General features: G+C 35.0%; 1 protein-coding gene across 1 annotated transcript in view; it reads right to left on the bottom strand.

Annotated features, from left to right (window-relative positions):
- Nucleotides 1-2,788: 2,788 nt before the first annotated feature.
- The window catches only part of LOC128983004 (uncharacterized), a 123,267-nt gene continuing 99,755 nt past the window's right edge, over nt 2,789-26,300 (bottom strand). Inside the window, exons 8-11 of the mRNA XM_054402122.1 lie at nt 17,128-17,230; nt 16,586-16,683; nt 4,244-4,372; nt 2,789-3,478 (exon numbers count right to left, since the gene is read on the bottom strand). Coding sequence (XP_054258097.1) covers nt 3,245-3,478; nt 4,244-4,372; nt 16,586-16,683; nt 17,128-17,230 — 564 coding nt within the window. The 3' untranslated portion in view covers nt 2,789-3,244. The remainder of the gene's footprint in view (nt 3,479-4,243; nt 4,373-16,585; nt 16,684-17,127; nt 17,231-26,300) is intronic.

Below are 26,300 nucleotides of genomic sequence, written 5' to 3' on the forward strand. Positions count from 1 at the left end.
ACAAACACTGGATGGAGAAACGGTGTTGTTCATAACATAGAAGTGAAGTGTCGCCGTCCTTTGCAATGGTTTATATGTTTGATACATTTTAATGAGTTGCCATATAGGCATTTATTTGAACACTTGGATGGAACTACAACAGGGCCAGCCTCATTCAGCGGTCCAATCGGAAAACAACTCCTCGGCTGTGAGAAACTCTGTGTTGTAGAATTTGAACCGATTCAATCAGAAGAAGTCATCTATATAACAAAATCCAATCTGAGTAAAGATCAGCAGTATCTCTTAGACATTGTAAGAGCAGTCAACACAGGAATTTGTACTCCAGATTTGGCTGCTAGGGATCCTGGACCCATCAGCCACTCTCGTTGGCTTACCTGTGCTAACCAGGTTTTAAGATTGTATGTCTCCCAAACTAGTCCAACAATTGAGTTACAGACTCTTGCAAATTACATAGTAAATGCACCTGTGTGGTTTGATATCAAGAAATACTGGACTGTGAAAGATCGACCGAAGCATATTTTGAAGGTAGTGAAAACAACCAGACATCTGACGGACAATATCAAGAAAATCATTGATCCAGTAGTTCAAAGGAACGCATTCTTCTGCCACCCTGAAAATATGATGTTGGCTATAATAATGGATAACAGCCCAAGCATTAGAGAACTTGGGTACCGAAGAATCCTAAAATCCAGAAATGAGCCATCAGCTGAAGGATACGTTAGAGACTTCATCGTACCTTCAATAAATTTTAGTGCAAACGACTACACCGAACTTAATGATTGGTCAACCTGTAAGTTAACACCGCCTCCACTACTGTCTAAGATGCCAACTGAACATATTGCTTCTTTATTGAAAGACAAAGCCCTACCAGAGTTTAACTACCTCGAATTCCCATGTCACACCCAGCAGAATCAGCAGAAAAAGTGTGCGGGCATGAAAATCGAGATGGATATATTAGAGCTACTTTAAAATCAAGGCAGCTGATGCCCACATTTAATTTCAATTCACAATTCAAAGGGGCTTCTATGTACTGTAAATAAACTTTTCCCTATAACAATAGAATTGTGTAGTGTAATATGATGTTTTTGGCTAATGCATTTGTTTGAATATCACTTGTTAGTGTCTTAATACAAACCTTAATGTGTTACACTCATCAGATATAGAAAATGCCATTTTTAGTAAGTCGAACATTGTACAAAAAACAACTTACTTATACTGTACTTTCGGCCTTTTGCGCGAATACATACAGTCAAAGAATAACAGGTCTGAAAGTATGATTTACGTGTTTGGAAAGCACTTTAAACTCTTTAGCACTCTTTAAAGCACTTTTTTGACTATTAGGAAAAAAAATTTTGGTAATTTAATTTTTTTTGTAACTTAAGCCTACTGCGTGATTTCAAATTTTCTATTATTTTTCCCTTTATTATGACGTCTATGCACAAGTTTTCCTCGTTATTAGAATTTTATAAAAAAAAAAAATAAAAAATTCGAGCCACCCTATTGTATATTTACTCTTACACTGTTTACTCACAAGCCGTTATTTAATACATATAAAAGATGGTCAGTGGTGATCATCAGACCCAATAATAGGCGAATGACAAGAATCTCAATGTGGTCCCTTATATACTATTGGCTACCGGAAGTTTCTATAGAACAGGTAATAAAGTTTCTACAGGTAATTTAATAACTTGTACAATGCTGATAAAGAAGTTACCGTATTTAATTATTACTTTCATGGCAATATGTTTCAGTATTTGATGTAATGATGAATTTGACACCATTCTTGTATATATTAATGAATAACAACTTTTTGAATTGAATATATATTGCTAGAGTATATAGAGTTCAAAATCAAGATAAATGAAATCTCATAACCCTTTACGGACGGGTGACGGATATATCCGCCTAAGACTTTGGAGATAAAGGACGGGTGGCGGATATATCCGCTTATGGTTTTTGATGTTCCGGACTGGAAGCAGATGTATCCGCCTTCTCTACAGACAGACTGGCAGGTGCTTGAGCAGTAACCAGATGTTTCATGGTACGAAGGCGCCACTTTCCTGCTCTCTCCATCGCTGCGCTCTCTCCCACACTCCCCCCTCTCTCCTGTGCCTACCCCATCTCCCGTGCACCACCCACCTCTTCTACGATCCCCCCTCAACGTTTCGCGCTCAACACTACGTTGTCTTTATTTATTGCCTAACGTTGTGTGGTCATATCTTCAAAGACGGGTGGCGGATATATCCGCTGCTTTTCGCTTTTCTACTCATTCGTGGATGGGTAGAGGGTATATCCGCATAGTTAAAAACTAGTAACAAATTATTTTGACAGAATGAAGTGTTCCATTGTGTTTATTTTATGTATATTTGTATAACAGAACACAAATAAGAAAAATTAATTTTTATTTTTTCCTATAAGTTTTTCCCGTTCAATGTCACGATTTTGCCCATCCGGATAGGGTTAAGTATGAGAACTCAAAACTAAAATTAGCCATGAAACAGTTGAGAAAAATGAAATAATGGCTTTACTTCATTTTAGAACTGTTGGATCTGATATTTAAAAAAATAATTGCATAGAATTTTGAAACAACGTTAATGGTAGGCAGTTCTGAAGCAGCATTGAATTGTTTGTATTAAAAGCACCAATAGTTCGGTTTTGTTGGTTGTTAAAATAGTATTTGGGATGGAATATTATGTGCCAACAGTTAAGAGTGACTAATTCCAAAGAATGAAAGAATCATTTACAGCACTAAAGAAACAAAAAGAATTATATAAAGAACACAGTAAAGAAATATTACAACTAGCCAGCATTATTTTATTAAATAGCATCATTATAAACATAACATAAATCCCTTAGTTGGTACGGTAACAATTAAACACAAAATCTATAACTAACCCTGTATACTATTCCACATTAACTTAGAGTGACTTAAGTATTTGTTTCTAGCCTTAAAGTGAAACACTTCAGAATAAAACATAATCCCTATTTAAGTCAGGTAGGCTATTTTCAAATAAAAACATTCTTTGATTAACTTTAAAAAAAAATAATATTTTAGTAACAGTAGATTCTGAATTAAGTGATATTTTAAATCGGTATAAAAAGTATAGGTTAAATTCAGTTAAATTGTTTAACTTAAATAACTTTGCAAGAACCCTAAGACTTGTGATTCATTACATTTTAAACTAGATCCCTAATTAATAATAGTTCTCTTAATTTTAGCACTGCAGTAGGCCTAGTTTGGGTATCATTTAACATTTTGATGCAATGAAGACTTGAACTTTTCTCTTTGTCTAGACAAGCACTGGGCCAGGGTTTGTTGGTCACTCTCAGACAACTTTGGAAGTGGATCTGCCAAGTGTAAACTTCTTCTGAGCCTATTTCCCTCAGTAATCTTCTTCTTCACTCTTGTTTTTTTCTTCACCTCCAAACTCACAACAATGGACTTATGGGATGGATCTGTACAGGTTGATTCTTGTTTCTACAACAATAATTGTTAACAAAATGAGACAACATAAGCATATAATAATTAAGACACACCTTTTATCCTTATAATTTTTCAAAGCCCTATTAAAAATGTGTCAATCTGGGTTTTGATTTTGGAATGTTGTGCCTCCCTCCAAAAAAACCCCATTTCAGGGTAATGGACTGAGGGATTTTATTCCACTAACAAAATTTACACTTTCTTCTCAGAAAAGGGCATTCCAAGTGTAATTTACAGATGATGTTGTCTGTCTGTTTGGAAGTTAAAAGAAAGTCTTCAAACGTTAATTAACTCTGCAAGTTTGTATATTTTAATACTTGATACTTTACTTTGAAATGGCGACCTTATGAATGTAGGTATATTGGATAGAAGAATATAATTGAGAAGTGCACTGTTTTACATTGAACAATATCTCGACAAATTCTTCATTGTTTAGAGATATCACAGTTAAAAATTTCAGCACTCCCATTCATTCCTACATGTATTCAATTTTTAACAACTTTGAAACTTTAAAATGTCCCAATACCTTTCATAGCATTTCCAACACCTCCTCTTGGATGTTGTACTGTATACAACCTTTGTGTTTGGTAAAAGATCAAATGGATTATGGCCCAAATAAAGTTGTTGAAAAATACAATTCTCATAAAATGTGAGTGATATTTTGTACAATTTTGCAGGTCCTGTGCTAACAATTGAGAATAAGCAGTGTGAATTGGAGATGGTGAAAATGTTCGGTTAACAAACAATATTTGTATTTTTTACCAGTTGCATTGGTTTTGGATGCTCAATTTTCCGTAATAAATGCTTGTACAACTTGGATGAGAATTCACTTGGATCGTATGTAGAGATTGAAGGCAAACACGAGAGTGCAGTTGTCACTTCTGAATCCATCTGAAAATTGGAGTGTTTATGTTAAAGCGGTTCAAAAATATTATTATACGTTGCTTTGTTGCTTTAATATAATACTGCTATTTGATCGAAGTGTGAGCGTAGGTAGCGTGTAACAATGATGTTACTTCAACTATGGTGTACAAACTAATAATCTTCTTCCTTGGTCAAATCACGATTTCAGCTCAGTCGAGGACTATGCTGTCTGGTGGTGAGTTAAAGTACTAGGCAACAGCTGATCTTTATCCTCTTTTGTCTGTCAACACTAGTTTGGGATTGTGTTATGTTGTTGTCGGCATTAAATATTTGCAAAATTGGTCAGTTTGAATTTGATGATTTGGAGTGTCATTGTTAATAGATATGTTGTGTGAGTGTGGGTTTTGGGTTTATACTTTGTGTTTGACACTAGGACACAGCCTCTTTGGCGCATAGTCCAAGCTAAAGCCAACACATAAACCTAAGTGGAGACTATCCTATATTCTAATACAAGCAATGTTTGCTTGTATGTATGTATGTATGTATGTATGCTTGCTTGCTTGCAGAAAGATCTTGAAAACGGCTCCGACGATTTTCTTCAAATGTTGTAAATAGTTTATTTTTGGCCTAAAAACGAGTTTACTGCCATTAGAACTGCCAACAAAAATCTGATTACGTATAAAAATAAAATTGAAAGGCACATTTTTTTAACATTGGTCTTATGGGTTCCTCAGTAACCATGTTGGTTGAATTAAATAACAAGGAAAAAGTAAACAAAAGACTTGTTAGTTGTAACACATGTGTTCATAAAGTCATCTACCCACAGTATACTAGAAATTACAAAATCTATAAGTATAAAAGAGGATGTTTGTATATACATATATTTGGCAGTGATAAACTCAGACAACGCTGAACCGATTGCCACGAAACTTGGTACATACGTGTAGAATTTCATGGAATAGGTTTATACACCATCAATTTCGTGATCCGTCCAATCGGCTCCGCCCCAGTGGCTCTGGAGTTTCCCATGTTAACCTTATGAGAAATGGAATTAATGAATTTTAACAGCTGTTTCAATTAAAAAAGTTGGTTCTGTTCTATGATGTTCAATAGCATTAAAGTTACAAGGATTACCAACAGGGTGCAGCACTATTATTTCTTTTACATTTATGACAACAGCTAATTTGCAACCAAAAGGTGAGTGAGCATAGCGAACGAACTTCAACCTGGAGGCGAGTTAGCGTAGTGAACGAGCTAACCTGAAGGCAAGTGAGCGCAGGGAACGAGCTCCAACCTAAAGGTGAGTGAGCGTAGCGAACAAGCTCCTACCTAAAGGTGAGTGAGCGTAGCGAACGAACTTCAACCAGGACGTGATTGAGCCATGCGAACGAGATCATCTTGAAAATTAAGAAGTTAAACGGGGCAAAGCCCGCGGGTTACAGCTAGTACGGTACAAAAGCAAAAACATCACTTGTTACTATTGAGCAATGATTATACTGAAGCTTACTCGATGAATTGTAGTAAAGGCTAACAATTAGCAGTACGGAGTGTGGGATCTGTTATGACGATTAGATTAAGGTAGATTTCCCATCCTTATGGAACAGCTGAAGCCAATTTCATTGTTAGTTCTGTCCGGTTTTCTGTAGATGTTGTGCTTTGTTTACAATTTTTTCTTGTTATTTCAGTAATTTAAAACCTCGTTTAACCAAATAATACTATTTAATCATAAACGATAACTCTTTCTTTCTTTCACTATATTACCGTACTATATTAATATAGACATAGACATAGACATATTTTATTTGCACATAACATTCTTTACATGTGTTACATACAGAATAGGTGCATTGTCAGAGTTAAAATTATCAGAATATAAAAAATAAAATAGTAATCAAGATGATAATATAAATTAACAAAATTGAATGATAAAACTATTCTAAACTAAAGGGGCATTGTGAAAATCTGCAATTAAATAAAAGGCTCTGTCAATTAAGAGTTCACCTATTTTATCTTTAAAATTATTTTCATTTAACAATTTATAGTTTGCAGGCAGCAAATTGTACAGCCTCAGCCCAGCATATAGTGGGTTTTTTTCATAAAGGGTCAAATGGTGCCTTGGAAATCTAAAAATGTTTTCATTTTGAGTATTATATCTATGGTTGATTTTAATTGATTCTGGGAGCTCGTTTTTAGCTGAATGAATGTAGTTTAGTGATTCCAAAATGTACAGTCCTGTTAGGGTGTGGATTTTCAAATTTTGAAAAAGGCTTTTGCATGAACTGCGTGGATGAGAGCTGGTCATAATACGGATAATGCGTTTTTGTAGCCTGAATATTGATTTGACTCCGGTAGCCTGACCCCATAAGATTATACCATACCTCAATACTGATTCTACATAAGCATGATAAACCATTTTCAGAGTTTCTTTAGGAACACAGTCCCTTAAGTGCAGAAATACAATTGACATGGATCTAAGTTTACTTTTTAATTGATTCAGATGTAAATCCCATTTAAGTGATTCATCTATGTAAACACCTAGAAATTTATGAGACGTTGCCAATTTAAGGGATTCAATTTGATTACCATTGTTTCTGACAGAAAATTTTATTGTTTGCGTTTTTCAAGATTAAGTTTTAATCCATTGTTCAAGAACCAACCCTCCATGTCATGAACCACATTTTCAAGAGAAGATAGCATTTCAGAAGTACTATTATTTTTTATCAAGGCTGTTGTATCATCTGCAAAAAGAATTAGTTCCTGATCAATAGCTTTAGTGAGGTCATTAATGTAAATTAGAAAGAATAGAGGACCTAAGATTGAACCTTGGGGCACACCTGCCGATAGGTTTTCCCATGGCGAATAGTGCTTGATCTTATCCAGTGTTATTACAGTTCTTTTTTAGCGAATTTCCCTATAGGGAAGTAGCTATTACCGTAGGTCTCATGGTAAGACTTAGGCCCGGGACCGATTTATTTTTTCTTTTTGATGTCCCCAGAGGCCAAAAACACCACTCGTTCAAATTTTTATATATGTATATATATATATATATATATATATATATATATATATATGTGTCCGTGAACACGATAACTTGAGTAATTTTTATCCGATTTTGATGAAATTTGGTTTAAAGGTGTAAGGCGGGATAAACTTGAATGAGTTCGCGATCCAGCATGATCGGACCATGAGAACAGGGTTTTATGGGGGGTTTTATGGGGTAAAAATTGGTTTTTCTCACTTTTGACCCTCAAAACACAAAATTTCCCAATTTTTCTCTAAACCTTCTTAAAGAGCTTAAAAAAACAAACAATTCAGTATATCAAAGTGTTTTTGTACGGTTATTGGTTACGGAGAAAACTTAAAAAATGGTAAATTTAAAATTCCCATGTTATTCTTATGGAGAATATTGTAAAATGTTGTAGTTTGCTTGTTTATGGATATCTTTTGATCAAACTTGGCAAATATATTCATTTTATACTAAGCAATAATTATTTTACTTAAAACACACACTTTATTAGTTTCCTTGTAGCAGCAAACCTAGGTACTCGTTAAACCTAATGTTATTTAAATAGATCAATTAAAAATCAATTCAGCCAAATGGAAATTCGCTTAGGCGTCAGGTTTGCTGCAGCGGGGGTATTTTTCTATTAGAAAGGTAAGAACTCAATAGAGAGTGACAACTTCCCCTAATACCATAATCACTCAGCTTGAGCTGAAGGACTAAGTGATCAACACAGTCAAAAGCTTTGGACAGGTCACAGAAAACACCAGCTGTAGCCTGAGACCCGTCCAAAGCCTGGGTAACCTCATTTATAAACTGTGTTAGTGCAGAACCTGTGCTTAAATTTTTCCTGAATTGTTTGTTATAAAATAGATGATTGCTTTCAAAATAACTAACCAATTTAGGATATAACCCAGTTACAAGAACAGTTTTAATCAATTAATTACCTTTTTGGTTTTTCTTGCCTTGAAGTTCTTGTTGGTTTTTGATACCTGATGCGCATTTCGCCACAGGTTGTGGCATCTTCAGAGTTCACTATCCTACACTTACATTCTAATATATACACAGTTTATATACACAAGAGTCACTGTACCGGTTCACATGGTAGCGTTTACACTCGCGGCGCGGCGGGCGTGTGTTGCGAGCGCAGGGTGTTTACTTGTGCCGGGATCGTTGTTAGACTGACAGAAAGAGTGCCTGGTGGATGGACGGGTTGGGGTGTGGAATTCTCAGAATTGTTGTATCTGCGACGTTGTCTAGTTTCTGCGGGGTTGCCAAATCGGTTGGTTTCTATTTCGTACATGGTCTTAAAAATGATGGAGTTATTGAAGTCTTCTTTTATGTTGAGTAGGCTGTCAGGTCCAGATTCGGTAACTTGTTTATAGATTTGGTAGCTTTCCTGTATTTTGGCTGTGGTTTTTGACTGGGTTCTGTTCAGGATAGTAAGGGAATCGGGGAATGTTATTGAATGAGTATGGTTTTGTTTGAGGTGTTTTGCTACTATTGAGGTTGGATTTTTGTAGAGACTAGTGTTGTGTTCTTTGAAGCGTTGGGAAAATGATCTATTCGTGTAGCCAATATGTTGTTTGTTACATGGTGGATTGCAGGTTATTTTGTATACTCCTCTGTCTTTTTTTATTGGTCGGGCCTTTGTACTTGCTTCTATGTCGTATAGTGGTATAGGACAGTTTTTGACTTGGTATGCAGGTGTGTAGCCAGATTTCTTGAACACTTTGCCAATTTTCTCTGATATTCTGCCAGTGTATTTGATTGATATATATTTTGGGTTTGGTTCGGGATTTTGGGCAGTAGTCTCGTTTTCAGGTCCGTGTTTTATTTTCCTTTTCATTTTGTTTATAATGGGGTAATACAGTGTAGTATAATACAGTATATAATACTGTAGTATAATACATAATAATACAGTGAGTAAGGCTATTAAATTACAACCTCAACGACCTGGAATATGCAAAAGAAATTAATATAATAAAGACAATAGCAAAAAACAATGGATACAACCCCACCATAATCGACCCCATTATAAACAAAATGAAAAGGAAAATAAAACACGGACCTGAAAACGAGACTACTGCCCAAAATCCCGAACCAAACCCAAAATATATATTAATCAAATACACTGGCAGAATATCAGAGAAAATTGGCAAAGTGTTCAAGAAATCTGGCTACACACCTGCATACCAAGTCAAAAACTGTCCTATACCACTATACGACATAGAAGCAAGTACAAAGGCCCGACCAATAAAAAAAGACAGAGGAGTATACAAAATAACCTGCAATCCACCATGTAACAAACAATATATTGGCTACACGAATAGATCATTTTCCCAACGCTTCAAAGAACACAACACTAGTCACTACAAAAATCCAACCTCAATAGTAGCAAAACACCTCAAACAAAACCATACTCATTCAATAACATTCCCCGATTCCCTTACTATCCTGAACAGAACCCAGTCAAAAACCACAGCCAAAATACAGGAAAGCTACCAAATCTATAAACAAGTTACCGAATCTGGACCTGACAGCCTACTCAACATAAAAGAAGACTTCAATAACTCCATCATTTTTAAGACCATGTACGAAATAGAAACCAACCGATTTGGCAACCCCGCAGAAACTAGACAACGTCGCAGATACAACAATTCTATTCCACACCCCAACCCGTCCATCCACCAGGCACTCTTTCTGTCAGTCTAACAACGATCCCGGCACAAGTAAACACCCCGCGCTCGCAACACACGCCCGCCGCGCCGCGAGTGTAAACGCTACCATGTGAACCGGTACAGTGACTCTTGTGTATATAAACTGTGTATATATTAGAATGTAAGTGTAGGATAGTGAACTCTGAAGATGCCACAACCTGTGGCGAAATGCGCATCAGGTATCAAAAACCAACAAGAACTTCAAGGCAAGAAAAACCAAAAAGGTAATTAATTAACTAACCAATCTCAAATTTATGACCTTCTCAAATATTTTAGAAAAATTACTCAATACAGAAATTGAACGGTAATTGTTAATATCCGATTTTAGGCCCTTTTAGCGAATTTCCCATATAGGGAATAAGCTATTACCGTAGTACTCATGGTAAGACCTGGACGCGGGACCGATTTTTTTTTTCGTTTTGAGGTCCCTAGAGGCCAAAAACACCATCCGTTCAAATTCATATATATATATATACAGGGTGAGTTTTAATTGTCCCCCCCCCCAACTTTTTTCTACATTTTTTCAAATATCAATCCCAGACCACTTCCAAACATTGTTGGGTAGTAAGTACTTCATTTTGACAAGGTGGCCATTTCCGGCCGCCATCTTGGATCCGCCATATTGGATGCAAAATTTTTTTTTCAAATGTAAAGGTGGGGTTGTGACCCATTATTTCGAACTAAATTTTTACCCTGATTACAATGCCGCAAACCGTTTAAAAAAATCTTGATTCATTCTAAAGTTATGAGGGCTTTTTAAAACTTTATTTTTAGCCCATTTTAACATTGTGCATTTACAAACTAAGACCATAATCTCAAAATAGTGCTAGATAAAGATAAGTATACACTACCAGTAATTGTCGACCTATTTTCACTTGGTTATGACTGATGTATTTTTTTCGGCCGCCATCTTGGATCCGCCATTTTGAAATGTGATAAAATATTTTAAATATGAAGGGGGTGTTGTGACCCATCATTTCGAACTACTTTTTTAAGCTGAACTTAATTCCATGATCCGTTTTTCATTTTCATTTTTTGATTTTGAAATATTGACATTTTTAACAAAAAAATTTCAATATTTCATAAATAAAACTTGATAACAAAAAATGGATTGCGGCATTGTCTTCAGCTTAAAAAAGTAGTTCGAAATGATGGGTCACAACACCCCCTTCATATTTAAAATAATTTATCACATTTCAAAATGGCGGATCCAAGATGGCGGCCGAAAAAAATACATCAGTCATAACCAAGTGAAAATAGGTCGACAATTACTGGTAGTGTATACTTATCTTTATCTAGCACTATTTTGAGATTATGGTCTTAGTTTGTAAATGCACAATGTTAAAATGGGCTAAAAATAAAGTTTTAAAAAGCCCTCATAACTTTAGAATGAATCAAGATTTTTTTAAACGGTTTGCGGCATTGTAATCAGGGTAAAAATTTAGTTCGAAATAATGGGTCACAACCCCACCTTTACATTTGAAAAAAAAATTTTGCATCCAATATGGCGGATCCAAGATGGCGGCCGGAAATGGCCACCTTGTCAAAATGAAGTACTTACTACCCAACAATGTTTGGAAGTGGTCTGGGATTGATATTTGAAAAAATGTAGAAAAAAGTTGGGGGGGGGGACAATTAAAACTCACCCTGTATATATTTATATATTTATATATATATATATATGTGTCCGTCAGCACGATAACTCGAGCAAAAATGATCCGATTTTGATGAAATTTGGTACAAACGTGTAAACCTACGTTTATTCGAACGAGTTCGCGATCCAGCATGATCGGACCATGGGAACGGGTGTTTACGGGGGGTTTTATGGGGTAAAAATAGGTTTTTCCCATTTTTGACCCAATAAACATAAAATTTTGCAATTTTTTTCCAAACCATTTTGTAGAGCTTCAAAAAACAAATAATTTAGTATATTGAAGCGTTATTATGCGCCTAATGGTTACGGAGAAAATTCCAAAAAATTGTAAATTTAAAATTCCCATGTTATTCTTATGGAGAATGAGTAAACTGTTGTAGTTTGCTTGTTTATGAACATATTTTGATCAAATTTGGAAAATGTTTTTATTTCTTACTAACTATTAACATTTTACAAAAAAAAAACAGTTTTACCCTCCCTGATGCAGCAAACCTAAGTACTTGTTAAACGAATTCTATTTAAATCGGGAATAAATGTTATATTTTTAAGTAGACATTTCAGTGTAAATCCAATCAGTCAAATGGAAATTCGCTTAGTCTGCAGGTTTGCTGCGGCGGGGGTATTTAAATATTGGTGAGATTTGGGAAAGTTTTAGTTTCCATGTAAAAAATGGGAAAAATTCCATGTATTAAACACTGGTTAATAATTTGAGATAAAGGTTCGGCAATGATATTAACAGTGGCTTTTATCAATTTAATTGGGATCTCATCCCAGCCAACGGATGATTTGTTTTTTACTGACAGAACAATCTTTTTGATTTCCTCCACATTAGTTAGCCTGAGGCTGCACAAGGATATCCCATTATCATTACAGATATGTTTCACTAAAGCATGGACTCCATTGACAGTAGCCTTTTGTACATTTAAGTTACTTACTGTATTCGAAAAAAAAATTGTTAAACACTTTAGCAATACTTCCAGGATTACCAGGCTCATGACCATTTGTATCTTTCAAAACTATTCTTTCTTTTGGTTTTTGGTTTGTATTGCCAAGCTCTTGATTAACAATTTGCCAAGCTGCCTTAGTTTTCTTTTCTGATGTTTATATAAAATTGCTATTCGCTAGTAATTTTGCTTTTTTTACAACTTTATATTAAATATGTTTTTATAATGCTTAACATATGTAATAAACTGTTGGTCATTACTGAGCTTGGCTTGCATGTGCAATTGTCGTTTTGTTTTACTTGAAATTTTTATACCTTGAGTAATCCAGTTTACAGAGAAAGACTTGGTTTTAGAATTATTATTATTATTTTTAAGAAACTTTGGAGGAAATATAGAATTAAAAGTCAAAAGAAAATCACTTAAAAAGTTACTAAAGTTTTCATTTGGGTTCAGGACTGGATCAAATGTAAAATTAATATTTTGGTTTAAATATGTACAAAATTCATCTATTTTTCTATTTGAAATTATTCTTTTGGTAGCCTATAGGAACCTGTATAATTATTATTATTACCAGTAGTCAATATATTCTTATATTGCCCAGGGAGGCTCAGGAATATGGTCAGATAACCCTAAATCATTATTCAATTTGTGGTCTACTTTATACATTTTTTTAAAATCATGTTATCTATACAAGTAAATGAATTGGCAGTTATTCTAGTTGGCTCATTAAACTGCAAACAGAAACCATTACATTCGACAATTTCCTTAAACCTACTTGTGATTGCATCATCCTTTAAAAGGTAATATTAAAATCCCCTGTTATAAAAGCATTTTTCCTTTTGGCTTTTTTTTGTAAACTAACAAGTAGCTTTTCAAGTTTGTCCAAAAACAATTTACTTGAATTATAATTTGGCACTGTATAAATGGAAAAAATACTGAATTGAAATCTACAAGTTCGATAGCAGAACATTCAAAAATAAAATCTTAATTTAAATAAGAAAACTCCTTTACAGTTAAGTATTTACAATTATTATCAACTAATATACATGAACCACCCCTTAGGCCACTATTTCTGACATAAGAGTCAGCCCTTCTAAAATTATCTATTGTATTGAGTAAATAAATAGAATCATTATCCAACCAAAGTTCATTTAATGACATGACTTTAATATTTAACAAGCTGCTATACCCGTGCTTTGCAACGGGAAGAAAATGTGACCTAGAGCGCTATTAGTCATTCTGATGTGTGTTTTAAAATACGGCAACTCCATGATTTAGTTTGAAAATGTATTATATTAAAAAGTGTAAACCTACTTACTTTCAAACACCTACTTTTTATGTTAATAGATCCAAAAGAATATGACAACATACCTTAGTGTAGCAACAGCTTCAATTGCTTCATATTTATGCTTCACGAATGACATGTTTTACCATAATTCTTCAACTTTAGTCAAGCCTCTTTACATGTAGCTTACAATATAAATTACAAAATGAAACTTTTGAGCAATATTTTACAAAACGTATACAACCTTTCTTTAAAACCAAACATAACCCTACTAAATCTACATTAAGCATCACAAACATCTTTTTCGAGTAAATAAATAAACACCAGTTCATTGTACTGACCAGCTGTTTCATTAACTAAATTAAATTAAATCATGTAAACTTTGGAAGCATGCCAGGTGTAGCCCTTTGAAAATCAGCCTGTGGGGCAGCGCCCTTAGGAAATTCGTCCATATCAATACTTTTCGGCAAATCTACACACTCTAAGCTTCATTTTGATGTGAAATATGCCTATATTTTTATTTGGTAAATGGCCTTAACCGTTTACATAAAATTTGATTGTATCACTTTAATAATATAATAGATTTGGACTGTGAAAAAAATAAATTGAGCTCTGATATTTTAGTAGAATTTAACCCTTGACAAATTGTAGTGCATTACTAAATTAAATTTACTGTAAGTATCACTGTTTTTTAATGAATCTGACCTAATACTACTCTGAACTTTTACACTATTGTGATTGTAAAATTTGTCTAGAACTAGTTTAGCAGGCATTTGGTATTTGTCAGGATGTCTGAGAAATAATGTCAGGAATATTGTCAGGAAATAATGAGAAACTAACCCTAAAATAATAGAAACAAATTGTAAATAAAACACGACATCTACAGAAAACCAGACAGAACTAACAATAAAAGTGGCTTCAGCTGTTCCATAAGGATGGTAAGGTATCTGCAATCCTAAAATGCTATGGGAAGGTAAGGAAACAGGTTCGCGACGTAGGAAATGGTGAAGGAAGTAGTCAATGCAAGCTATCCTGAGTGCGGAACTGTTTATGACGATTAGATTAAAGTATCTGCAATTCTATAATGCTATGGGAAGGTAAGGAAACAGAGGTCCGCGACATAGGAAGTGGTGAAGGAAGTAGTAAAGGCGAGTAGTCCGGAGTGTGGAAACTGTTTATTACGATTAGATTAAGGTATCTGCAATCCTAAAATGCTATGGGAAGGGAGGTAAACAGTTCCACGACGTAGGAAGTGGTGAAGGAAGTAGTAAAGGTGAGCGGTCCGGAGTGTGGGAACTGTTTATGACGATTAGATTAAGGTATCTACAATCCTAAAATGCTATGGGAAGGGAGGGAAACAGGTCTGCGACGTAGGAAATGGTGAAGGAAGTAGTAAAGGTGAGTAGTCCGGAGTGTGGGAACTGTTTATGACGATTAGATTAAGGTATCCACAATCCTAAAATGTATGGGAAGAAGAAGAAGAATGGAAGAGGTGAAGGAAGTAAAGGCGAGCAGTGGGGAGTCTGGGAACTGGAAACCAATTAATTGTAACAGTTAGATTTATGTATCTGGAATTGAAATACTGAAATGCTATGAGAAGGGATGGAAACATGCCCAAGACAAAGGAAATGGTGAAAGAAGTAGGCCTGGTAAATGCTAGCAGTGCAGAGTGTGGGAAATGTTTGTGGCAACTAGATGTATTTAAAATACTAAAATGCTATGGAAAGAGATGAAAACAGGTACACGACGTAGGAAGTAGTTAAGTTTAGCATCGCAGAGTGTGGGAACCGTTTGTGGCTGTTAGATTAATGTACCTGTAATACTTAAATGCTAAGAGAAGGGAAGGTAATAGGTCCATGACGTAGGAAACGGTGAAGGAAGTAGTGAAGGCTGGCATCGCAGAGTGGGGGAATGATTTTCCCCAAGCAAAGCTCCGGTCCCCAGGTACTTGTAGATGAAAACGGGTAAGTTCAAGTTTTTATATAAGTGGATAGTTTTATTTATGTTTTACAGGTTAAGTGGTAGAGAGGACTTGCAAGTCCTAACTTTGCCTCTCAAATAAAGACATTTTTCCTTTCATTTCATTTCATATGAATGAATCAATGTAATTATTAAATTATGCCGTCATTTATATTTTTACTGATTGAAATGTGATACCTATATGAGGAATATAAATATGCTTGTTCAGAATCAGCTATTTAATTATTAGTCAAAACTTGAATCCAACTCAGCTAGATGTCTGACACCGTCTAGCCTTATATTTATTTTTACCTTACCTGTCAAGTCAAGTGAAACATGAAACTACCACAGAGCATAAAGTTGCAGAGTAAACACTCAATGGTACACTTAAGTGGTGTCTAGGGCAAAGTCCAACACTGCCCCTGCTAGGGCTCTTCCTTGCTCATCACAAATATTTCCGGCACAACATACGTAGGACTGAAAGCGCATGGTTGTCCCATAAGGGTGTTTCCACTGTACCTTACTTCTCTGTGAAACTGCTCACATCAATTGTAAATGTAAAAATGTAGTTCTATATGTATTTTTTTTACTTGAGGTTTTATAGTCATAGTTAAGAATCTTTATTTATAAGTAGGCCTATACATAGTTGTACATGAATTACGTCAAAAGCCACTTACCTTGAAAGTGGAGAAAGGACTCAAATTTGGCGGGATATTAGGTATTGGAAAAGCCATTTCAGCAGATACCAACTCTTTTACCAACAAAAATCCTTCTCCTGCCAGAAAAGAATGATTTTTATAAAAAGTAAGATCAGATTTTTCATAAATAAATCAAACCTGTAGACTTGTTATAGAATAAGTTATCATTAAATATATATCAACCTGTATTTAGGGATGAATGAAATTTTAATTAGGATTTTATAAAATTTGTTTCAATGAATTTCAATGAAAAAAAAGCAAACATAAGGTACGAGCAAATCAGTAATCAGGCATTTAACTTATTGAATAACTTTTTCTGTGAGAACAAAATTATAAATTAAAATAAAACTTTCTTATACTCACACCCATAATACAGAAATTCCCTCAAATGTTTGGTACCCTATAGCAAATGTCCACAACAAAATATTTTCACCAAATACTGTTATACGTTAATTAATTAATTAAAACAGAAATGTTTAATAACAATAACATACTTGAGCAATAGGTGTATTTAGTCTTACCAGGCATCAACAGCATGAATCTCACAGGTTGGTTTCTCTTTTCATATTTCGCTATAAGGTATTCTTCACTCATCCCAAGTTTACTGCAAACATCTACAAAATACTGAAAATGTGTTTGATTAGTTAAGTAAAGACAAGTCTTAAAATACAACATTGATTGTTCAGTTGTCACTTAATTTGTCGATTGGTTACAAGTTACAATAGGTACACCAATAACGTATGGAACTTGAATGGAGTGACAAAAGAAATCTTAAATAAACACCAATAGGGACAGTTTGATTAAAGGGGGGTCTACACGCAAGGATTTCGCAAACGTTTTATCTGCGCAGATAAAACGTTGCAGTCAAGTCGTTACAAAGAAATGCGTCCACACGGTACACGTTTCAGCACCAACTTTTAGTGTAATTTTGTGATAACTTTCAGTGTATGTGCATGTAATAACATGGAAGATGTGTTACTGTGGTCGATTTCTGCAGCCAGTGTTACAAGAAAGCAAAGAAACAAGTCTGAGCGACGACGGCGCTCACTATGGTCAAGACTTTGGTTACTAAAAAGACGATGTTCACGATCGAATCTACTGCTTTGTACTTTTCAAAAGTCTCTAAGTCTTTTTCATATCACAGTCTTTATGTTCCTTACTCTTGACCCTCCATAAATAAGGAAAACTTCTGTACAGTTCTATGAATTCAGAAATAAAATCACGGGGCATTGGCGATCGTCATTAAAAAACACACTTATACCTCTGACAGCACGTGAAGACAACACTGTATACTGGGGTTTTGGGCGTAAAACGGAGTTGAAACGGATGACAGTGTACACACGCAATGACTTTTCTGAAAACGTCAAAACTATGCTCTCCGCAATAATTTTATCGCTCCGTCTTCAGTCTCCGCGCAGTTCTCAAAAATGCACAGTTTTGCGGTACACACACAACGATTTGACTGCAACAATTTACTTGCGCAGGTAAAACGTACGATAAATCCTTGCGTGTGGACTCGCCTTAAGCAAGGAGTCGTACTTCCGGAGGTCAGTATTGATACGTACTTGTCCAAGGCATTCTTTCTCTAGGTGACTTATGAGAATAAACTTTTAAATTAATGAGAAACAAATATATTAACGAAAGGAATCCACTCTTTTATTTTGATCATACAAACATGAACACAAACACAGCTTAATATAAAAAGTAAAACATATGATTTTAAGACAATGTACATTTAAACAGTTCAGAGGCAAAATTGTCAATGTTCCAATACTCCTTTCACAATTTTAAAACATGTCACAAAGTCCAATTTTTACTTTAAGCTGTGTAAACCTTACTCGATTGAGAGGTTCAGAGGTTTAGTAAGGATGTCGGCAAGTTGATATGTTGTAGATACATGTTCAACATCAACAAGTCCTTCCAAGATTTTTTCTCTTACAAAGTAGTACTTAACTTTGATATGTTTCGTTCTGCGATGAAACTCAGGGTTCTTTATGAGTTTCACAGCACTGTCATTGTCAATTTTCAGAACAGGTGTCAATTGTGAGTGACAACTTATTTCTTCAAACAGACGTTTCAGCGATATAGCTTCTTTAGCTCCTTCACATGCAGCCACAAACTCTGCTTCTGTCGTAGACAGTGATACAGAACGCTGTTTCTCGCTTCGCCATCTCACTGGACCTCCAGCATAACAACTGATAAACCCAGACGTTGATTTTCGAGTACTTTCCTCTCCAGCAAAATCAGAATCAGTGAAAACATCCAGATTACTGCATGGTGAAGACTTGTACAAGATACCGTCATTTATGGTTCCTCGAAGATATCTAAATATCCTTTTGACACTCAACCAATCCGCTTGAGTAGGATGTTCCATATTCCTCGCAGCCAATCCCACAGCAAAGGAAATATCAGGTCTTGATACACAGCTTAAATGCATCAAGTTTCCAACAGCCTCACGGTATGGAACTTTTCCATTGACAGTCTTCAATGGACCATTGTTTATAGGTCTTTCACATGGTGTAGAATTCGAGTCACTCATACCAAAACGTTGTAATATGCGTTTAGTATAGGCTGATTGACCAATCCATATTCCACTTGAACCTTTCTTGATCTGCAATCCTCAATAACTATCAAGTTCACCAGATTTTATTTTAAAAACTTTGGATAAACTTCTCATGAAGTCATCAATGATGCCATTGTCGGTTCCAGCAACTAATCCATCATCTACATAAATAAGTACAAGTAGCTTCTTACCTTGATGATTTTTATAAAAGAGACAGGGATCCGATTTACTTCTCTTAAGACCTTGAGATCTAAGAAACTTTGCAATGTTTCAAGCTCCAACAACGAGAAGATTGTTTCACACCATATAATGACTTTTGTAGACCCATTACTAACATCTCTGGATCTGAGCAAAATATGCTATTGCAGATTGGGACAGAAAAAATGCTTCTGCTAAGTTATACCTGATGTCATCTCTAGGCGATGAACCATCTACACTAGTTTTGACTTGCTCGACTTCTAAAGAAGTTTGGGGTTGTTTAATATCTGTGTATGAACAGTCTAGTGAACAAAGGCTAGATCGTTTGCTAGATGAGTTCTTAGTTCTTTAGGTGGGATCAGGATCCTAATGAGGACATAGCTACCCATGTGGCAAAGCTTCAAAAACATTTTGCCGAATTAAATGATGCACTTGAGAAACAAAAGGAATCAAAGCTTAGTGATAGAGTTTTAATTGCAAGAATTTTATCTACTTTGGGGCCAAGCTTTCGTGAATTCAGAAATGTATGGGAAGCTATGCCATCTAAGGATAGAACAATTAAAACACTAGTTGAAAAGCTTCGTACTATAGAGCAGCGTGATAACGTAGAGTTACTTAAAACTGCTTTATATGTTTCAAAACCCACGGGTACAAGGGTTAAAACAGAAAAACAAGGGCAGAGTAATCAGAATCAAAAGCAGGTTACTAAGATAGTAACATTTAAAGTAGCCCTCATTGGTGTATATAATAACAATATATATATACTTTTGTACCCACCCGGAGTGGCAGTCACTGCGCTGGTAATTTACTCGGTGTGGCAGTCACCCGCCCGAAAGCCAGTCAGCTCTCCCAAAAGCCAGTCAGGTATGGCTTCCCGTGCATTTTATACGTATGAAAACAGCTAACCGGTGCTACTGCCTGTGTCGATAAGCATAACTGCAATACCAATGCGGAGAGGAGACTGTCACCGTGAGTTCTATCGTGGAGTAGCGTAGCCAAGTACGGCACCCTCCTCGCCTACTTTGTAGCGGTAACACCCAGCGGTCTGTAACCTTCGTTGACTCCTTGTTACTATTTATGTTGGGATAGTGATTAACTACGTGTTAATGTTTAAGCATGTTCATATTCCAAATAACTATGATGCACCTCTAATAAGGAACGTCGAATATTAATTTATTATAAACGGTTGAATCTTGATCCTACCCGTTCATCATCTCATATTGTAAGTTTTGATTATTTTTTTCACCTTCAGTAGAAATTTTAGTCAATTTCTCCTGTATGACGTACAATATTTACAGTGTGTCCACGGACCGGGAAGATTGGGAATTATACGGATTTTTTTTATCTCGGGAAATATACGTGAATCTTGTCCAAGATACGGGAACTGTTGTCCGAAGGAGGAACTAACATCTGATAAGAATAACCACGAAACTACACTCGATACATAAAAAGATTTGTATGATAATTTTAATTTTACAAACTTTTACAGGAATTCTATTTTGGGACGGATGAAAGATAAGGAAGCAACAAAAAGTGGTCAGGAGTGCAAATGCGGGGGGGGGGGGGGGGTACAATATGACAAACGCCAGAAACGATTATTTGTTTACTTTTCAGATTCCTTATCAAATCTCTCTCTCACCCTCTCTCCCCCTCTCTCCCTCACAGTCCAGTCCCCCTCTCTCGCACACACACTCTCTCTCTCTAACAATGTACAGTTTGTGGACTTAACTATTTAAGGTTCCCTGCAATTATTTCTGATCCATCCCATACCTATCCTTATGGTTTCCTTTCTATTGTTTTTCAAAATAAATAGTAAAGCTGGTTAAACAATTTTTTTTTCTTGAAACCAAACACTCTTTACCATCACCATCCGGTATTCTGCAGGGTAAAACGTTTAACACTGTGTTTATTAAAATTGAATGGCCACACAATTTCGTGTTTTATTTTTTTAAAGTAATAGTAACTTGTATATTTATACATACCAATAAGTGCTGCAAGCTGTAATGAATGCTTCTGATTAATATCAAAATAGCTACTTCCCTATAGGGAAATTCGCTAACAAGTTATGAATTAATTTTTGATAATACATCGGTCATTGAACCAACCATAATGTGATGGGGTTTTCTATTTGTAACTTAAACTTGCAAATACAGTAGAACCTCGCTTAACTGGGGTCGGACCAACATGATGCCTATGTAACCCCACAAATCCCAAGAAAAAGCTTTATGAATTGTGTTTTTCAGTGTAATATTTCGATATGAACTATATATTTAACTATTTTCGGTAATTTTTATGTGCAGTATGCTCCCAATTACTGAAACATTAAAGTACATTTGACAAAAATAAGATGGAAGCAAAACGGAGAAATATCGATCAGTAGCTTCAAGGTCAAGCTATACGCTCGCACCTACAGACTGACAATCTTGCACTGACACTGACAGACATACTGACAATCGCCTGCTCCTGTCTGCTGTCACAACACTACAACATTTTGTGGTTGGGTCGTTGGGTGATTAGTAACCATGACCACTTGTGGATGGAGAGAACCCAAAGAGAGGATAGAAATCAAATCAAATCAAAACATACTTTATTTCCAAAAATATTGCAGAATATAAATTATAAACATAACTTCCAGTGAACAGACACCTTACTTGCTATTGCATAGATAAAAATAATTAAATATAAAAATACATGTAAACTTAATAATAACAACAAAGGATGTAAGGTCTCAGAGAAGCCATGTTAAACATATACAATAGGAAATAAGCCTACATGGGCTGGAAGCCTGTGCGTAGGCTCAGTCGCTATCAGTGATTTCGTATTTGTTGGAAAACAATAATATTCATAAATATTCAGAGAATCTTAAAAACAAATAATTTAATATAATTGTAAAACTATTCTGAGGCTAAATTAGTGAAATGAGCAATTTGAGGAATGAGGCAAGGCGGAGGGCACAGACATAAATATAGTTAAGAATGTTCGATGTTAGTAATTCAGTTATTCAGTAAAGATTACGAGAGAATAAAGTAGGGTCAAGTCTGCCTGTACTCTGCTTTGATTAGGAGTTCTGATTCATCTATACCCCACTCTATCAGACAGCCAGTGATGCATTTTTTGAAAATAGTAATCGATGGAGAATGAAACAAATGATAAGAATTACAACGCATAATAAGAACGCATGATAAGAATTTATCTTTGTATAGAACAAAGATAAATAATAAGAGGTGTTTTAAATCATTGTTATCTTTATCTTATTTTTATCATTGTTGACATTACCAAAAATACTTAAGTACAGTACTATGATTTTATGGTGTTTTATGAGTTATTTAATATTTTCATCCCCATACTTCTGTTCTGAAACATCATGTAGTAGTAGCCTATGATGACTACGGTACCTATCAGTAGTCTATTAGTCTAGATTTCCTTTTGTTTTGTTCTTTACGTGATTTATTGCTGTCCAGTAAGCAATTTTGTTTTGGGTTGAGTAAGGACACGGTGTAGTTTTATTACTGAACCAAGGTTAATGACTTAACATATCACGGTTGCGCAATACCTATTGTATTTTGACAATGTAAAATGCAAATGTATAATCACGTTAACCTTCCATTTATAAAGAGTGTCCCAGGACGGAATTGTTCCCGAGTAAGCATATATCTAAATATCACATTTAAATTTTCCAGAAGTCCTTAGTTACCCACACAGCTCAAATCTTTTTAGGCCTAACTCATTTGAAACCTGTACATTACATATTTTTTGTCGAGTTTTCGACCACTGGACGACCACTAGCTAAAGTTAATTGTATTACAACAATCTTTATAGTAAGCAATTTAAGCTTGAATCGGACTTATCTGTCAATCTGCCTTCAGCTAATCCATCTTATGATAGCACGATAGGGAGTATGTCCACGCTGAAGTTTTACTTATAGTACCAAGAAATAAATCACACCCCTTACATACACTGTACTGTGCTGTTTTAATGCTCTTAGCTGATTGCTACTGTATTAACCTGTGATCGCATATTAATTCCTACAATAGGAACGTATTTAAAAAAAAATACTTCTTTTATTTTGTTTACATTTGTATGATTTATTTACAATAACAGAAATGTGTAACATTAAAACAAATTAATGAGTTGAATTGTCCATTTAAAGTTACATCGTAGTAAATTAAAATTCCACTGAAACTTAAACAATAAAAGCCGAAATTAGTTATAAAGAAAACGCGAGTTTCCTTTATAATGCTTTTATAATCGAAATAAACATACCGAACCACGGCTCGGTCCCCCGGCACTTTTCATTTTAAATATTCAAATAAAGTAGATGTATTTTAAATGTTTTATGAAATGTGACATGACAAATTTCCACGGAACTTTTTTTGTCAGCTACTACTTTATTTTATTTTCTGGTCAGGTAAGTTGAAAAAACAGTGGATCTAAAGAGTGAAATGTTCTATATCATTTTTGTAATTTTTAGCTTATGTACGTAATTTAAATTGTACGAGAGGGGCTTCCCGCCGTGCGGGCATATTTTGATCCAGTGGGGGTGTTTGGTGTTTTGAATAAGAATACTGAATGGCTCGTTTGGAGGTCGTATCATTACAAATCGTATCATTTTTAAATTTTCTTACACTTACGAGAAATGCATTTTCCATTTTTTAGATTTCTCAGGTACAAATTTTATGAAATAACATTATTGCATTGTTTGACAATAATATTGTACTTAGTAACTGAAATAAAAGTCAGGAGGTTAGTTATCAAACATACAATAGGATTAAATAACGTTAAGTATTACTAATTGACGTTAATCAAAACCAGTAGTCAATATTTAGGTTTGTTGCACTAGATTTAGACACTTTACTTTATTTTGGTAAATTTTAATTACGTTACTGATCAAAAACGCAAACTGCAGACTTGTAATTGCTATTTTATATTTAGGTCGGATGTATTTAAAACTAAACAAATACAAACTCATTCGTGGTCCGAAAATCCCCCTCTTCCAAGTAAGGCTATAACGGCACATTGCAAAATGAGAAAGTTGAAATTGAAGTTGAAGTCATCTGAATGTTCGTCTACCTCTGGGCGCATCCCTTGCAGTGATTTAATGGTGTCGGACTCCGACCAGCTTGTCGTGTGTCGAGTGCTTAAAACTGTACAAATTTGACTAGTAGAGTAGTAGTCTTCTTCTATAGAAATAAAATTGCAGTGTTGTCTATCCATTGCGTAGAATCATGCTGTTTTTAGTTATTTTTACGTTTCATAGCCTAAGAAAGCCGAAACAAGTCTCATCTCAATTTCTGTCTGTCTGTTGTCTGTACCGACAAAATGTAAATTTACGCTGCCTACTCCGAGAAAACTAGATTACCGATTAAGATTCAAATCTTTTTCCGTATTCACTGGATTGGTTATAGTGTCTTTGGCTATTAAAATATGGCCTCACTACTTTGGAAATAAAATAACGAACCATCAAAAAACCCGATTTTTAACTCTTACAGCTGCAGCAAACCTTAGTAGTAATTAAACTAATATTATTTAAATAAGGAATTAATGTAAATATTTTTAAGAGATAATTTAGTGTTAATCTCGCAAATGGAAATTCGTTTATTCTGGAGGTTTGCTTCGGCAGTGGTATTTCACTGTTACTAGGGTAGTGATTAATATTGTGCAGTTTATATGTAACTTATAATCAGGCCCGGTTTTATTGCTTAAATTCCAACAAAAATAGTTTTATTAGGGTAGGATAGTAGGTAGATGATAAAATACAAATATAATGAAAAAATTACCAGCCAGCAGTAATATGTATTGTTAGTGAAATCAAGTATTGCAACTGTTATGTCTGTTGAATAATTGAATAACATTTTCAGTTTTTGAGATGATAAGCTTTATAAAAAAATTATTACATTTTAAAACTTATCTTGCCTGCTATAGTTGGTAGATAATGGAAAATAGGATTTTTCAAGATATGTTTGGCCCATAGGATGTTTTAGAGAATTTTATCACTCAGTTTATACGTAAACGAAATTTCCCTCCCTTCCTATAGCATTTTAAGATTGCAGATACCTTAATCTAATCGTCATTAACAGTTCCCACACGCCGGACTACTCGCCTTGACTACTTCCTTCACCACTTCCTACGTCGCGGACCTGTTTCCCTCCTTTCCCTTAGCATTTTAAGATTGCAAATACTTTAATCTAATCGTCATAAACAGTTCCCGCATTTCGTACAGCTTGCCTTGACTATTTCTTTACCACTTCCTACATCGCGGGCCTGTTATCCTCCCTTCCCATAGTATTTAATGATTGCAGATACCGTAAGATATAAAGTCAATGCTACAATGTATCGAGTAATCTTCAGTATAATCTTTGCTCAATAGAAACAACTGATGTTTTTCCTTTTGTACTGTATTTTGTTTTGCTAGTATACTATGGATAGACAACTTACAAGTATTTTGTTTACTTTTTCCTTGTTATTTAATTCAGCCAAAATGGTTACTTTGCAACCCATAAGACTAATGCTAAAAAAATGTGACTTTCAGTTTTATTTTTCTACATTATTAGATTTTTGTTGGAAGTACTAACTGCAGTAAACTCGTTTTTAGGCCAGAAATAAACTATTTACAAGATTTGAAGAAAACCGTCGGATCCGTTTTTGAGATCTTTCTGCAAGCAAGCAAGCATATATATACATACAAACAAACATTGCTAGTATTAGAGTATAGGATAAGATGTATTATAGTCGGGACCACGTAAGTTTGCAGTTGGTGGCAGCCAATCCAAAGATAAGGCCAGTGCGACGTTGCCACATCGCCCGTTGACAACACTAATTAAAATATACTAAGCAATATTTTCAAATCAGCTGGTATTATTAGATTTGGCAACACCGCACGGTTCTCATTGGTTCATTCAAAACCATATGGTAAATAGGCTCCTCCCTCAACTG

The sequence above is a fragment of the Macrosteles quadrilineatus genome, unplaced genomic scaffold, assembly GCF_028750875.1.
Source record: "Macrosteles quadrilineatus isolate MER2022 unplaced genomic scaffold, UCM_ALF_1.0 Scaffold_1__1_contigs__length_201487025, whole genome shotgun sequence".
NCBI lineage: Eukaryota > Metazoa > Arthropoda > Insecta > Hemiptera > Cicadellidae > Macrosteles > Macrosteles quadrilineatus.